Source organism: Meles meles, chromosome 8, assembly GCF_922984935.1.
Source record: "Meles meles chromosome 8, mMelMel3.1 paternal haplotype, whole genome shotgun sequence".
Classification (NCBI taxonomy): domain Eukaryota; kingdom Metazoa; phylum Chordata; class Mammalia; order Carnivora; family Mustelidae; genus Meles; species Meles meles.
In genome coordinates, this window is record NC_060073.1 from 116,414,554 (window position 1) to 116,432,106 (window position 17,553).

Consider the following 17,553-nt stretch of genomic DNA (forward strand, 5'->3'; position numbering starts at 1 on the left):
ATCAATTATGTAAATGATATGTACCAGTAACCACAAGCAACAGGGACATAAATAACTAGTTACAATAAGGTCTACCTTTATGCTGTTGGGGGAAATATGCTCCTTCCATTATCAAGTAACATTCATAACAGATTTGTTTTGCAGTTCTCAAAAACAACATGGCTACGGTATAGCAGCATTAGGCTTTCGAGAATTATCATCACAGACACTGAAGTCAATTTTTTTAAAAATTAGGACATCATATCCCCGATTTTTATCTTTCCTGATTTTGAAATTATGAGGTATTAGCTTCTCTCATTATTTGGGAATTGCACCATAATGAATTAGAGAAATATCTGAACATCATATACGCCGCTTTGAATGTAACTGCAAATTTATTTTAAAAAGTAACAGGTCTTAAGAAATGGATATATGCCCAGGTGATAAAAACTTTCAGGTTTATGTAAGTAAATCCTTCAATAAATTGATTTGCTTACCCCGTAAACAAGTTCGCCTACCATCCCATTCCAGATTTTTGTGTCTGCATCCCTTGCTCCGTACTTTCCATCAGGGACAATGGCAATTTTATACTTGATACCAATATGTTTTGCAATTTCAGATGCCAAATCTACACAGTATCCTTCATACTTGTCATTTCCTTCAAACATTTCGTGATTTTTCTTGTACATAACATATGGGGATTCCTATAATGAGAGAAGTAGAACTGTAAAGGAGAAATTACAAAACATTCAAAAGTCTTTATGTATTTTCAGCTGCAGAATTTGACAAGATTATATTTAATATACACACTGATTTTGTGTGGCTAGAAATCAATAAAAAACAGATGAATTTATAAATACACTAAGGAGTATATTCAGTTGCTTTATACTGGGTACTAAAAGGGAAACCTTTCAGTTTTCTACCCAGTGACTGTTACATACCGAGCACCGTGACCACGACATGAAAAGTAGGTATTAATAACTGTCAAGGGAAGGATAAGCCTATCATCTTTGGCAATGAAATTAGTTATTTCTAAAATAGCTCATGAAATTAGAGACCATCTAGTAGTTATTCAAGGTCACAGGTCTCCATATTCTGCATCTTTTTTTAGCCATGTTGAACTACAATCTCCTTTAGCAAAGGAGCTCAATGATTTTTCTCTGCTCTCTAGCATTTCGCTGGATGCCCTTCTCAGAGCAGGCACTAGCAAGGTTCAATGAAGAAATGAATTCATAATTTAAAACATTTTATATACTTATTTGCCTTAAAGTGGCTTTCCTAAAACTGTCCAGTATTTTTGGCTTTAATGAGGGCTGTGGTCCATGAAGTGTTATTCCATTATAAAATATGTCTTCAAAGAAAGCTAATAATCCCAGTTGTGATAGTCACACACTTCAAGTGATATTCCTGTTTAGTTTTTGAAGTAAGATAGAAAATAGGATGAAGAATTACTGTGAAAATCCGTATAAAATTTAAAGACTTGTGGCTAATAATAACTAGACCGTTTTTAGTTAAAGCACACACACACACACGCGCGCACACATGCACACACGCACCCCTAAACCAAACCATTTAAAGGCCCTGAACTAAGCGACACATTAGCAAGCAAGCACCTGATTTTATACATGGAGCCTAAAGCCACCAAAAGTTAGGTCTGGGGAACATGCAAGATCGACCTGCTGGTCACACCTCAGATTCCCAGACAAGGAGTGGCCACGTTTAGCCACAATGTCACTGAGATCATGGATTTATATTTTATAACACTGTAACATAACACACACTGAGTAATTTTCATACAAAATTCTTCTCTCCCAGCACATGTATATTTGGGGAAGTTGAACTTGCTCCTAAAACTCCAGATTAGACAGTATTTTACTTTGCATAACACAGCAGTATACACAAGTTCTGATTTTAAGTACTTTGTAAATATAGAAACTACTTTAAGAAACTTAATAAAAATGTAAAGTGCGTGATCCATAACTTTTTCATCGAGATGCCCTAAATAACTCTACCATGGACCATTGTCTAGGGTTGGTCCTCGAATAATTCTGCCTTAGGCTAACATAGTCCAAGGACCCAGAACTCTCTCCTGTCTTTGAAATTGATGCATATATTAACACTGGACTTGGGTAAAGAAAGTTTCTCCACCTATGAAGTTAAGATAACTAATTGCCTCTTCTTCAGATAGATGACAATTATTTAGTAGCTTACGGAAAACATCCTCCAAATATAAAGGGTTTCAAAAATTATAAATGTGGTGAGTTGTTGCAAAGCAGTGTTAATGCCCAAGATATAAAATATTAGTAGTTAAAATGAGCTAATCCTTTCATTATCTTTTTCTTGTGAAAAAGATAGTTACAATGTGGAAGTACATGTAGAGAAAAGCAAGATGCACACATCTGTAAAATGCTTAAAACTGTAACTGAAATGGCTGTAGAGTTATCACTTACAACTTCCACTATAATAAACTTCAAGAGTTTTCCAAAGTTGCACAACTATGGCTCACATGCAGTACTAAGATTGAAGGTCAATTCTAAAGTGTCTGGAATACTTGAACACTTAGAATTTCAGCCCTCAAATATATATATGACAGTATTAGCTTGTGCGCCTATTTCTTTAGCTAGAAATCCCACCTCATTTGCTAAATTCCCTCTACATTACACAGTGAACAATTTGCTTTATTAAAAGCTGCACTTATATTTTGTACTCAAACATTTACTAAGCACCCACTGTGTGCCAGGCAGTTTGCTGGAAACTAGGGGGTACAGAAATAAGTAAAATGTGCCTCTTGTCCTCTTGTGATTAAGATTATAATTCTTTGCAATAAGGATAAAGGAGTAAGAGTGAGGGGGACAGTCATAAAATACAGGAGTGAAAAGTAAGAACAGCTCTACTTATTTAGGGCACGCTCTGGATCAGAAATCATGCTAAGTTCTTTAACTGTGCCCTTCTCTTACTTTTCACACTGATATATTGAGGTAGGCACTTCTCTTTTGCAGGGGGAACATTTAAGTCTCAGAGAGGGCAAGTAAATTGTTCAAGTTCACAGAAGTAGCCAATGTGGGAACTAAATCTGTAGTTTGAAGTATCTAGAAACTGCTGAAGCTATCAACGCATTTGTCAAAATGCGTGCAACTCTTTGAGATTTCATATGATTTAACCAGGGAGGGGACAAGTTAAAGAACATGAATGTCTGTATTATGTGTAAATGATATACGTTCTAAGAAACTGTGGGTACACAGTGTAGATAAAACCTTTCCCTATCTCCTCATATTGTCTGGTACCTATAAGGCACTCCATGAATAAAAAGATTTCCTGGCACATCACTGCTCCCTAAATGGGAATACCATGGTGAAGTAATTATGTTAGAACTTCTGATTCAGGTCTTCAAAAAGGAAGTAATTATTAAATGTGAGGCCATCTCTTCTGAAATGGACATCTGTAAATCTGAATTAAAAAAAAAAAATGTATCTGGTGTTTTCTTCTTTTTTTTTTTTTTTTTTTTTCCAATTCCCTTTTTGGGCAGCAGGGGCCCATCAGGGTCTTTGCTTTCCTGCCAAAGGGACCAACAAAGACTAGAAAACCTTCAGCTTACTGAAGACGTTGATTAGAAACTGAGCCAGACTGTTTGTATAACCAGGAGCATGTACAATTACCGAGACTCAAATGAGTGAGGCATGTAGCATGAGAGAAATAAGACGGTCACACTTGGGGAGGTGGGAGAACAGGCCGAGAGAAAGACCAGGCTTCTCTTGACCAAAAGCTCTCCTGGTTGCTCGGCTCTCCTCACTGTCTTCAAGTGTGTCTCAGTTTGCTTTTCTTTCCTATTTTAATACAAGTAGCAGATCCTAAATGTTCTCCCAACCTCCTCCTTTGCACCAACCCAGCCTGATAATTTTGCCCAGAAGTAGCCCTTCTGACCTGCATATTTGGGGAGGATTTAATACAAATGTTTGGGGCTACTACAGGTGAAGAAAGTGCCAAATCTTTTCGATATGATAGAAAATTAGTCCTAGCCAATCGCTAAGGAGGATTTGTGGGGCATCTTCGGTAAGGAGCCCTTACGGAGTTCAGGTATTTAACTGTGAATAAAAATGGAATGATTAGAGAAGTGGAAAATAACCTCTTACTTCTGCCCTAAAAGTCTAACCTGCCATCCTTAATATCAACTACTGTGCTCTGTGGAATGGTAATTCCTCAGAAGTCATTTTAAATGCATTACTTCTTAGTGATTATGAGTTTATTACTAAAATTTCCATAATGGGTAGTGTTCCACATCTGCTCTGCTATTTCAGGAAAGAAATCAATCTCTGTCTAAACCGCTACATCAGGGCTTGCTTAAGGAAATGTTTGTGTAAATGAATTAAGATGATTTTCAGTCAATAAAGTATTTTCCTACTGAGGATTTTTTTCAGATTATTTGTATTTAGCAAAACTTGTTGAAATAGATACTTATTAGAAAGGCTTTAAGATTTTCTAAACAAAAAATATAATGATTTCAAATACTATCAAAAACAGTTAAAGTAATAAAATCAGTAATATTAACCAAAGTTAGTTGCTGTGTGTATATTTGCCTTTCTCCAAAGAATCATACTGGATGTAGATAATTTATCCCATGGATAAAAATTCGTAAAAGGAGAATTAACAGGTTATTATTCAATTCAGAAAAAAAAAAGGAAATTGGATGGCTATACAGCTTTAAATTTATTCAAAAGAAGGTAATTCAAAACTAGTTGAGTACTTAGCCCTTTGGAAGCAGGTGTATGCATGGGGAGAATTAATATTTAGTGCAAGGAGGAAAACAAGTTTTTTTTGTATATATACAAATTTTTGTATATATATGTACATATGATATAAACATTTTTGTATATTTGATATTTTTGTATATTTGATATTTTTGTATATATATGTACATATGATATAAAAATATATGTGTGTATTGTATACAAGTATACCCGTGGAGGGCAGCTATAAAATTCTACATAGAGAAGATAAAATATCAAACATCTAATGAAAAGGTGTAAGAAAGTAACCTCTGGAAAGACTGACTGTGATAAGTAAAACTGCTTTCAGGTTTTTAACATAATTCTAATACTGCAGGGAATACATGTGGATTTATGGAAAATCTTCCTAGAGGATTGTTAACATTCACAAAATGGTAAGAAATAGCTTCTTAGCTGAGTAATGCATCACAAGCATCGTTTAGCTTCAGTCATGAACATCTGGGGGGAAATGGGCTCGGCTGAAATACTGCTTTATCTCTCCTTTTCCAGAGAGTTCAGCAGCCAGAGGACTGAGATTACACATCTCGCTACTGCACGCCGGCTTCCCCTCGACCGCTGAGCCAATGCACACTGCACGACTCGGATCTGGCTTCCTTCAGCTGCTGACAGAAACTATTACTGAGGATGGAGAAAGTTAGTAGGACTCATAGTCTCATATACAATTACAGCTTTATCAAATTTTTAGTCACTGCGTCTTAAAGACAGAAAACAACATCTGAACTCAAAACTTCAGACCTTTCACTCTTGTAGTCACGACCCTCACAGGAGGTGGCTGCCGGTGATACTTTTATTCCAATTTAGCCAAGTTAACAGTCAGCATGACCGTATTCAGGTAGAATAAACGAGACATTACAATGAAGACCACGTTATTGATAGACAATATTGTCAGAAGAAAAAAATAAATTTCAACAGTACAGGAAGCTGGAGCCCCATTTTATTTCAGAATGATATCTAGTCTACATATCTATTGTTTGTTGTCTACTTTCTTTCACTGAAATAGAAACTCATTCGAGTGCAGGACTGTTGTCAGTCTCGTTCTCTAGCATGTCTCTGGGCTTACAGTGGTGCCCAGTACACAGCAGACGCTTAATAAATATTTATGGATGAATAAATGAATTTCTCAATCAATTTTATTTAACAACAGCATATCGTTACAATGTATCAACATATAAATAACAATATACACCAAGGAAAGACAAATGGGAAGAACAGCAACACCATATCAATTTTGATCAAAGTGCGTGATTTCCAGGGCAGCAACACTCTCAACCTTGTGTGTCTAGAGAGCTGTCTTGCACATACCAACGATGTCTAACCAGCTCCGTCTGTGTTGGGAGTTTTCAGTTGAATTTGGGAGATTATTACATGCAGGTGCCAATACCTCATTTGTCTACAAGGAATCATTATTTCTTTCAACATGAATGAGATGTGGAGCTTCATAGGTCCCGGACGACCATTTTCAACAAAGCAAATACAAGGAACACGTTTAGGGAAAGGATTCTGGTATTCTTTTAATTACTGAATGATTATGCAATTGCAAAGCCCAAAGAGGTATTATTATATGAAGATTACATTTTTATACAAAAGACAAATACTAGTATTGCACTATTTTGATAGCAAAAATATTGATGATATCACTGTCACACAACAGCTTTACAGAATACTCTTCATATATAAAGGAAACAACTAATTTCTCAATCATTTTAACTGTTTTGGTAGCATGCTTTCTGAAAACCAGCCATGCTTGCAAACTGATTCAATATTTTGGTTTTAAGAATTCTATCTCCAGCCCCCTTAATAACAGGGATGGAAAGAAGATTCTATACATTGTATCTATAATGCACATTCAGACACTTTATTTCACACAGATCAGGCAAAATTTCAAAACATCTTTAAAGAAAACAAACGATATATTCAGAAAACAAGCACATAAATTCATAGATATTTACTTGTAGAAAACCTTCACTTGGAATTAGGAGTGATGTAATTCCAGCTTTATGTACAATGACCTTATTTCAGGATAGGGGAATCGCTTTGTCAGAATTGCTAAGTGATTCTCTTTCAACACCTATATATTTTCTTGAGAAACATGAGGATTAATTCTTCTTTTGTTCTAGTATCTCAGAAAAGTCACAGAACTTAAAAAATTTTTTTTTTTTTTCTGGTAGTCCAGAGTTGGTCATCCAAGAAGAATCCCACATGAAAATTAGCTTAAATTTACTACAGAAGAACAAGACTTGAGCCTTAGTTAGGAATGGTCGAACAGCGTGGAACTCATTTCTCTCTTGATCAATCTCTTAAAATAGGATTCTTCATCAGAGGCTGAAAAGAGGAGGACTATACTGAAGTATGACTTTCCATTACTGTGTCTTTTTAGGAAAAGAAATATATATGTATATATACTGCTTTTCAAGTCCCATGCAACCATTACACAATTAAGCCAGGAGTGTATTTTGCATTCTTACACAAAAACTGCTGCAGGTTGGCTTGCATTCAAAAATCAAGTTCCCATCAAGTCTCAGCAGAGTAACATGGCACAGAGGACACCCACTGCAACATATGAACACTTCTCTCCGGCATTTTCATGCTTTGACCTCGGTGCCCAAAGTTTTAGAAATAACTTGACGTTACTAAAAACCAAAATTACATAAGCTAAAAGCTAAATAACATAAAGTATTTCCACTTTATTTAGAGTAAGGGCTTTGTAAATAATTAAAAATGTGTTCTGCCTAATGAGACGGAGTTGAGGCTATCGGTCACCGATTGTTGATCTCCTTCGACCAGCGTGCCCTCAAAAGGGCATGCTTGACTTCAGTAGTTTTCTGTGATTGGAAAGGTAATGTCTTTACAATCTCTTTGAAAACACTACATTAAAATTTAGAGTCGTTTTCACTTTATGACGTGACAGAATGGAGCAATCATACTTTCCTTAAGTCTTAGGAGAAGTCCGGTACGTTTATTGTGTATCTGTCATCGGTCAATGAGAAAAATAATCGGTGCAGAACACCATTTTCACATTAAAAATAAATAGAAAACAAAATTTATTTCTAAAGCATTTAGTCGTATAAAACATGTTCATTTAAATCTTTACATTCATAGCCCCACTATTATAAACAGACAATGCATATCATTCTTCAATGATTAAACTCCTTGAAAGTGATCAGTTTTAACACTATCAACTATTATTACACTGATGTCATAAAAAACAGTAACAACAATAATGTGGTGTTTATTACCACATGTTTTTATGTGACTGGTTGCTGAGTCTTCATGTTCATTCTTCTGTCTTTTGGAATGTTAACATTTCATCCATTTCTAACTAGAGTGTGACAGTTTCCATCTTTAACATCTGAGCGTCTTTCCAAGAACAACATTGCAACAAAAGATAATACAAATGAAAGTACTGAATGTATTCAAAGGTCAAGGCAAACCTATTCAGAGCCTCAACAGACTTTTGCGGATCAGAACACCCATGTCGTCCCAGCTACGATGCAGCTCTCACGCCATTCACCAAAGCTGGGGACTTAAAACTGCCTGTGGACAAGACGGAACAGCATAAAGCATAGACCAAAACTTACCATAATTGTGGTTACCACCACCGTTCTGTTCTCAATAGCTGCAGTGTCATTGCCAAGAGTGGGCACATCTTGAATCAAGACCAATTTATCCATGTCATTCCAGTAACCGACCTGCCAAACAGAGAAAATTCTTGAAAACCCATTTTAGAACAGTTTTCTCTAGTTCTTTCCGGAACCATGAGGGGTATTAAGTAAGCAAACAAACTTTAAAAAGAGACAAAAAGGAGGTTTTGGAAGTCTTCTTAATTGATGATGAGCCAGATACTGCCTGGTTGTACATTTGGCAACTGTATAATTTACAGTCTTGGAGCAGCCAAAACATTGGGTAAGGAGACGTTCTGAAAAGAATACGGATACAGATGGAATACCATTTTATGTTGATCCTCTCTTCTAGTGGGATTGACTGCACCCTCTAAAATTAATTTACATGATTTTGTCAATGATGTTACAAGTTTTACCATAAAGGGAATATGTACAGGATATTTTTAAGCAAAAAAGACTTGCATATATAAGGCAATATAGAAGGAATATAGCCACTGGGTTAAAATCTAACCATTTCTAAAATGCTAGATATATCAGAAGTTAATATTAATGAATAATATTTTCACTTGTAAAGATGATACTTAAATTTGTATTTTGAAAATTTAAAAATCCTTATATTACTTTCTCAGAGGAGAAACAAAGTCATTTTTGTAAAATATATTTAGCACTTAATTAGGTACTTTACAAAGTAGTAATCTCTAATGGGGCCCTACAGGAAACTGAGGGTTCTTTGTATCGTGCCAACTACTAAGTACTTAGTAACGGCTACCACTGAACCACTTGCTCTGGGACGAGTCTAAATATGCATCTAAAAGTTTACAGAGCCTGGGTGGCTTAGTCGTCGAAGTGTCTGCCTTCAGTTCAGGTCATGATCCCAGGGTCCTGGGATCAAGTCCCGCATTAGGCTCCCCGCTTCTCCTTCTGCCTGCTGCTCCCCTCCTGCTTGTTCTCTCTCTGACAAATAAATAAATAAGATCTTAAAAAAATTTAAGAAAGAGTTTATACACACAGCAAATGTAGAGGTAGGTGCAACTGTGACCCACACGTTGGAGATGAGGACCTAAATAACAGCAGGTTACATACACAGCATGAGGTGATCACGCTCCAGAGGGGCCCGAGTTCCCAACTGAGTTCTCTAAGACACCAAGTCCACACACTTGGCTGTGAGGCTCCACAAGCCCCCCCGATGCGTGTCCACTGAACGCGTGCCAAACCTCTTTCTTGAATTTCTGGATACACTTGATCACACTCCTGTCTCCAATACAATGTATGTAACTGTTTACTGGTCTGTATTTGTTGTTTGTTCTAATATGTTTTGGAAGTGTCTCCTGGCTTCCTTCAAGTTTCTTGACTGTCGTGTCAGTATTTGTGAATGTATTGAAAGAAAGTAAGCAGTAATGTGTCAGAAAGAGGCACTGTCCATCACAAATGTCATAGACATAATCACAGAAGAGATGGAGGAAATGAATTTTCATTAGTGTGGCTTTCTGTAGCTCTTAGTTTGATATGCAATTACGAACATCTATCAATTCAGCAACAGTTTTCAAGTGTCCATATGAATCTATTGGTAGCTGATATTTATTTAACTCAGTGAAAAAGTTAATTTAAAAACAAGTATGCTACAGTTTCAATTCCTACAGGTATTTATAAAATAAAACAACAACAACAACATGTCAGTTGCCTCCTGTTAATTCTCCTTTCCTTTCCTCATGATGATTTACATGACATGAAATAACTTAGCACTTGGCTCCAAGGCAGCTGACCTCCAGATCTCAGCAGCCCACTCTCTGGGAAAGGTATTTTTCTTTATTAATGAATTCCCACAACAGAAAACCACAGATTTGGGATATTCTGAAGAGTCTTCAGATGTTGGCACGACCTCGACATTCTGCATTTAAAACAGCTTCACAACTGTCTACCCTTACAACATAAATTATTTAGAAGTGCTGACAAGTTGAACTACCTAACTGTATGTGTTTGCCTTGTATCTACTTGCAATTCTGTGAAAAAAGGAGGCTGTGGTTTGGGGGACGATTCACGCGAAATCCCACTGGGCCAGAGATGCACGGGGAGGTGGGTCAATCAGAGGGTCACTTCCTGAAGAAAGGAATCCTAAAGTTTGGACCTGGAACCTCACGTGAGATGGGGTCTCTCTCTCTAGTTCTTTACAACTTTTTACAATGTACTAAGAACTTTCCCCATGCCTGGTCTTATTTAATCAGACAGGGAAGTGGGCATTTTTCCTAGAGCCAGAAACTGGGTGAAGAATACTTCTGGCAAAATTGTTAATGTTCAAATCACTAAACTGGAGGTTTAGTCAGAAACATATTTGTCTTCTACAGTGGCCCTTGCCTGCAATGGAGGGACTGGGTTCAGGAGGAGCCCCTGTTCTACTCAGAGCTTGTTCTTTGGAGGCTGACAGGACCAGACCTGCCCCCCCGCAACATGGCTGAATTCTCATCTCCACCCTAAAGAGAACTCTCAGGGGCTCTGGGTCTGACAGTATTTCACAGCCACCAAGACAGTGAGCTCTGGAGCTAGGTGAGCCCTGGTTTCTACCTCCCTCCCCTATGTCCTTTGAGCTGAACATCCCTGGACAGGTTCCTTGGTTTCTCAGAGCCTTACTTTTTCCTCTTCTTTAAAATGAGTAAAGATGTATCTGACTTTCACGTTGTTGTGAAGATTCAATATAAAAATGCACATCAACTCTCCATTTCTGTGCATGGCATATCACCTGCTCTCAACACATAAAATGTTTACAATTAAGAGCTCCTGCAAGCATGCACATTGGGTTTTAGGGCATTCCATGGGGGTCACTGGGCTGGAAAGACTCTACCCCCACTTAGAAGCCAGGACTAGGGAAAGAGCTGGAATGAGTCCCTCAGTCAGTGCTCCTGTTACAGAAGTCAGACAATCTGATGGGTAGACTCTCTGACCTATTTTCAGAGACAGTTCTCTTGCTGGCAAGTGTTCAATTTACAAGAATGATTGCTCACTTTTCAGACATATTGCCGAGTTTCACCAGCAGCGCATTTCTCGCGGTAGCTCATTTTTAAGTTTAATATTCCTGACAGAATGCCCAAGTTGATCGCTGCCACAGAAAAACCAAGACAGATGAGTCTACACGGTTTTACACTTCGTATTTCTTGTAAGAGTCTTAGATGGGTGTCAGCTGAGTGCAAAGACCTTCCTCACTCTCCTCACTCACACTCTTTAACTTCCTCTCAAAAACCCTTAATTGTCCTGACCATCAGGCCACGAAGGATCAGTGCCATAAACAACTCCCTTGATATGACCGTTTTTTACCACCGTTCTCCTTTTTACATTATTCTTTCTTTTACATTGAGGTCATTTTGCTTTTGGGACTTATGGTTTTATGAATTATGGAAATTTTTTGCATTTCAGTAAGCTTCTGTTTCACTGGCCGATTTTGCGAAGTCCAGTGTGTGGCAGGATGGTCCTGGCTCCGCCTGCCAGTGAGCCCGTGTTTTTAGGGGCCTGGAGAGTACTCTTTCTGCTCCAGAGCAGCCAGAAGGACTTTGCCCCAAATGGGCCTCCTTCTGTCCTGTTGCTGGCCGTGAGCGGACAGAGTGGGTAAAGTCGGTATAGATGTGGAACTTACTCCATTTCTTCTGGGAGCACATCTCATTGCCCTGCTGCGGGCAGGGTCTTTGGGGGAGACAGTCACCGTCTCCTCAGCTCCCTGAGCTGCATCCCCGTATTAGCTGGCAGACTAAGCTCAAGGAGATGTCACTGAGAGGCTGGAAAGCCAGGGATGGTTTTCATGGCAGCTCCAAATCTCTCCTTGCACACCCAAAAGCATGTCCCATGACACACTGGACATAACTAGGAGAGCCTCTGACCTTTCCCATCTGTGACTTCAACTGTCCTGCCTCCCTGACTCGCTTCAAGTTCTTACGCCTTCCAGCTTCCATGTCTACCTGCCCAAACACAAATGTGCTGGCCAACATTAAAGCCTACCTCCTCCATGCAGCATTCTTTGATTTGTTTTCCTCCAGCTGCAAGTAATCTCTTTTCTTTAGAGTTTCCATACGCCTTCTCTTTTAACTGTCATGGAACTTAGATTCTACCCCACTGGCAAGTAAACTCCTTTTACAGCAGGTTCTGCTCGGGTCAGATGATGATGCAGAATTGTTCCGGGGACAGACACATCTGAATTAAAATCCTTGTTTTCTCATTTACAAGCCTTAGACAAGTAAGTGTAACCTGGTGGATGGCAATTTTCTCATTGGAAAAATGGTACTCACATTACAGGTTTGTTGTGAGGATTAAATTACACCAAGTCTGGTGTTTGGGACACAGCAGACAATTCACAAATGTCACAGCTATCATTATTACATTACAGCAGAAAATCACATATGAGTAAGTTTTTTAAAACAGCCCAGTGTTTGGATAGAATTCTTAGAAAAGGTAACTTATCATGTTTTTCCTTGAGCATCCTATTTAGTCCTACAGAAAAGGAATGTTAAATATTTCATATGCTAGGTATGAAATGCTGATGCCAGTTATGGGGTGGATTGTAGGGTTCCATTACATCAGGTACTTTTTGGATGTTCGGAAGACCATGGATCTGCCTAGTCATGTCCTACCACCAGCAGAGAGAACCTCTGAAATCCAGGAATCTGGCAGCTTCCCTATCCAACCTCCCCAACCCCCTAAGTAGAGTTTCCCAGGTGTTTCTCTCCCCGCACTAGGCAAGTGAGAATAATTTCACCTTCTACCTGCTCTTTCTTTTGCTCACTGGCATGTGTTTACTTGCTTATTTCAAGAACATTTAGTTAATTCTCAGTGTGCTCACTCCTTAGAAGTAGCTTCCTTTGTTCTCTCTGATGAATTGATAAATAACTGCATGGAGGTGAGCAGGTTTCTTACCTGCAAGGTGTGCTTTCTTGCACAGTAAATTTTGTTTTCTGGGATTCTTTTTGCTAAGCCTTTTTTTTTTTTTTTTTTTTAAGTATTGCTTCCACTTTGGATAAAGGATGCAAACAGTATATAAATTAGTTTTGTTTCAGCTCCGGCACATTATTACATATTATATGACATACAATTATATGACACAAGAACTTATTTCAGCATAGATTTTAAAGAAATACAATTTGTAAATACTCACATTTAAAAAACAAATGCAGGGGCGCCTGAGTGGCTCAGTGGGTTAAGCCGCTGCCTTCGGCTCAGGTCATGATCTCAGGGTCCTGGGATCGAGCCCCACATTGGGCTCACTGCTCCGCGGGGAGCCTGCTTTCCCCTTTCTCTCTGCCTGCCTCTCTGCCTACTTGTGATCTCTCTCTCTATCAAATAAATAAATGAAATCTTTAAAAAAAATAAAAATAAAAATAAAAAACAAATGCAGAATATCCAGCTACTTTTTACCTGTAAGCCTTTAAGTATGTCAAATGCAAACTAAGAAAATGGGTTGAGTGTAGCTCACCTTCCTGGGCCCTGTGCTCTTCAGCTCAAACACATCCATTGTGTAATTGACCCTACGTCCGTAGTGGTCAAACTGAACATTCCCTGTCAGGCCTTGAATGCGAACCTATAAATGAAAAATAAAAACCCATACATATATTCATGGGACATTCTGCTTACAGAAATCTTAACTTCATCTGCTAGGCTTATAACAACACATTGAGTATGGAACTATAAACTATAAATAACTCACTAAAAAACCAAAGAGTATTTGAGCTGCTGGGATATAAGCTTAAAGATGTAAATCAAAGGGATACAAGCAATTCTGTTCTATACTTGAAAGAGGAATATGTTTTGTTATGTGATAAAGAATGCTTCCTTAATACTGAAGTGTTGCCTATAGGAAAGGAAATACGGCTTGTTCATAATTACTTTTTGGTTCTATTTATGTGTCCACATAATATATTAAATAGTCCTGCTAATCACACTAGATCAGATTTCTCTTTGCTAATATCAAAATTAAGAAGTTCAAAATATAAACATATTAAAAAATTCGAGTTTACTTTATTCCAAATTTCCTTTTAATTCATTTTTACTTAGGATCTGAACATTCGGAATGTTTAAAATGTTAATATTAAAAATACACATATATTCCATTAATCATTTGACAAACAGTGTTACTGTAACCCAAACAAAGCAAAATAAATAAATTACTTAATCCAAGGTTACAAGGCAATATATAGAGATCTAATGAGGTAGTCATTAGCAATGTTTAAAAAATATTTCTGGATCTTATACTTTCTGGCCCCAAGATAGGCTGTAATTCCTACAGCCCTTGTAGTTATGTAGGCCTCTGTGACTACAATAAGTGAGTTGTAAACAGCTGTGATGAGTGCCAGCCCTGGGCCACAGCATTTAATTGCCAATCTGGAACCTTCCATAACCTGATTCCCTCTGTGGCCTGTAGACTGTGGACAGCAGCTGCTGCCAGCCTTGGTCCCTGAACGCCCTCCAAATCCAATGTGTGCCTGAGTGAGGAACACTCTTGTTCAAAGCCTTTGGGGCTTGGGGTTGTCTATACTGGTGTGTAACCTAGTCTGTCATATATATATATAATCTATTATATGTAGATTTAACATATATAAACAGTATTCTACTCAGTATTGTATTTAGAAATGTCTCAAAAATGCTAATGGCTTAACCTATTGAAATGGCAACTGTAGTATATATTTATTCTCCAATAAATTATTCCATTTTCTTGAATACGCCACTTAAACAGGACTACAATAAATTGAACTTAACCAAAATTGTGAGTTACCTGTTTGAGCGTCCTCTCCATGTCAATCCCCTGGCCCCAGGGAGCAGCAGGATTTGCCAGACAATCCCCAGCATTTCCTCTCCTTGAAATATCAATTTTCTGTCTTCTGAGATTGCGGAACGTTTCGGCCATCACAAGGACTCCATCATAAGTCAGAGCAGACGTGTACTAACAAAATTAAAGTAGTTATATTGGTGAATATTAAAGTCTTATCAATCCAGAAACGGGGGGGGAGGGGGGAGGGGAGAGGGAGGGAGCTTGTGCTTACGACATTAAGCACCCTCCTGCCTGAAGGATAGTCAAATTACTGATAAGTAATTGACTCTAGCTTCAGAAATTTCTATTAAGGGGCGCCTGGGTGGCTCAGTGGTTTAGGCCATTGCCTTCGGCTCAGGTCATGGTCTCAGGGTCCTGGGATCGAGTCCCACATCGGGTTCTCTGCTCGGCAGGGAGCCTGCTTCCCTCTCACTCTCTCTGCTTGCCTCTCTGCCTACTTGTGATCTCTCTCTGTCAAATAAATAAATAAAATCTTTAAAAATAAATAAATAAATAAAATAAAATATTAAAAAAAAAAAGAAATTTCTATTAATATTTTATTACACAGAATGTATACCAAATCGTACCCCTCTAATTTTTTTTTTTTTCAAGGAGGCACCATGTGCAGTATGGAGCCCAATGTGGGGCTTCAACTCAGGAGCCTGAGACCCTGATTGAGATGTGAGCTGAGATCAAGATGGGGATTTAAAAAGAAGAAAACACACTCTTCAGAAATTCTAATACAGTTTTCCATCAGCTGAGAAAAGCAAGGCCTCTTTCTGTTGCGTGTGAGTAGGAGGAGAGAAGTGTAAGTGGCTAAGTGCATGATGCTTCCGGCTGCCTTGTGGTCACAGGTTGTGGCTGAGTCCCGGAAGGACAGGGATGCCTCTTCTGAAATGCCCAGCAGGGCTCCTGGAGATTCAGTATGTATTTACTGACTTGAAGTGTGTATGCTGGTTTGGTTTCTCAGAAGAATGTGGGAATGTTGACCGCTTCTTAGATCTAAGATGCCAGAAATAACACCTACTGATTGAACACCGATCACCGCAGTCCGCAGGAAAGAGCATCACTCTGCCCACACCTGTTTTGAGTGTGTGCAGCAGTGCTGAGTCATTCCCCCACATTTCCCCTGTAACCCAGGGCTAAAGTGGAGAAGTGCAGTACATGGCATGTGCTTTCGACAACTCCCCCTCACTTCTCTGGGAGAAAAGACAAAGCCAGGGAAAAAATTATTCAGCCTAGGAAAGGCACTACTCAGAGGAAAAAGAGAAGAAAATGTAACTTGTGTAAGCTGAAAGTTTCATAAAACGACCAGGGAATATGTGCATAGTTTGACTACGGGACTTCCTGAACACGTGGAAAAGAGGGTACAATTTTCTGAAGCACGGCAGAGCACCGACTGCTAATCATGACCAAAACCCCGCGCGATCTGTTTTAGGAAACCCATACGGTCAGTTCTTGGGGAGGAACACATGCTAAGCCTGTGCCAAAGGTAGCTCTGTGCTGTGGAATATGGAGGATGGTCTCCTTGCCTTGGGTCTTGCAAGAGAAAAACAACTGTTTGAAATTCAACTGCAGGAAGCAAACGTAGGCCATAGGATCAGCAGGCACACGAGCTGGCATTCTGAGGAAGAGAGGCTGAAACGTGGATGAGATAAAGAAGATAAATCCTAACAAAGAACCTTTCAGTGGGAGAGAACCTAGTTAAAAAGCTTCATCAGAAACATGTATGTGAGACATGTAAATTAACAACCTTGCAATACATTCTTCAAAGACGTGACAAAAGAGACTTATGGACAGACTTACACCCTCACCACTGGGACGGGGAGGTTGACGGCAATGAAGGTACAAAGCCAAACAGGAACATACGTCCTCCCCTGCATGGACCAAGCACATCTTTGAGTAGAGAAAGCCACCAAACTGTTTTGTTTTCTAAAGTAAGAAAATAAAAACAAGAAATAAAGGAGAACTACTAAAGATGTAAAGGGCATGAGAAGAATGCACTTGCTACTATTTTAGGATCAAGAAAGGAAAAAAAAGAGAAAAACACTGTCACTTTTTTACTAGGGAAGAAAAAGCTGGGAAGAGATAGCACCAAAAAGCAAAGGCACCTGCTGTGTTTTAAGAAGTCCATCCACTTGTGTGAAACACGTGAACTAGAAAAAAGGACTGATATCATACAGAGTGGGGCAGAGAAAAGCAGACAGCCGGCTAGAGCAGCAAAGGCCTCTGACAGGTCACAGAGCTGAGACATGAAAGAGGCAGTAGTTTAAACAGGTCTTACCTTTTCAAGGGATTTAATTCCCTTCTGCATGTCTTACTGAGTTAAAGTCCAAGAACTCATATTTATGGCTGCACAATTCTGGATGGCACCGAGAACATTCTTATT

General features: G+C 38.7%; 1 protein-coding gene across 12 annotated transcripts in view; it reads right to left on the reverse strand.

Annotated features, from left to right (window-relative positions):
- Positions 1-17,553, reverse strand: part of GRIA4 (glutamate ionotropic receptor AMPA type subunit 4) — a 391,556-nt gene that overhangs the window by 54,834 nt on the left and 319,169 nt on the right. For 11 of the 12 annotated variants that reach the window (XR_006819875.1, XM_046014154.1, XM_046014153.1 and 8 more), the window contains exons 8-11: positions 15,129-15,296; positions 13,833-13,937; positions 8,342-8,452; positions 477-683 (exon numbers count right to left, since the gene is read on the reverse strand). Coding sequence is in view for 11 of the 12 variants with exons in the window: in XM_046014154.1 (XP_045870110.1) it covers positions 477-683; positions 8,342-8,452; positions 13,833-13,937; positions 15,129-15,296 (591 nt within the window). In the remaining variant the exon portion in view is untranslated. Of the gene's footprint in view, positions 1-476; positions 684-5,875; positions 7,086-8,341; positions 8,453-13,832; positions 13,938-15,128; positions 15,297-17,553 lie in introns of those variants that run through there. The other variant, XM_046014164.1, reaches the window with a different exon arrangement.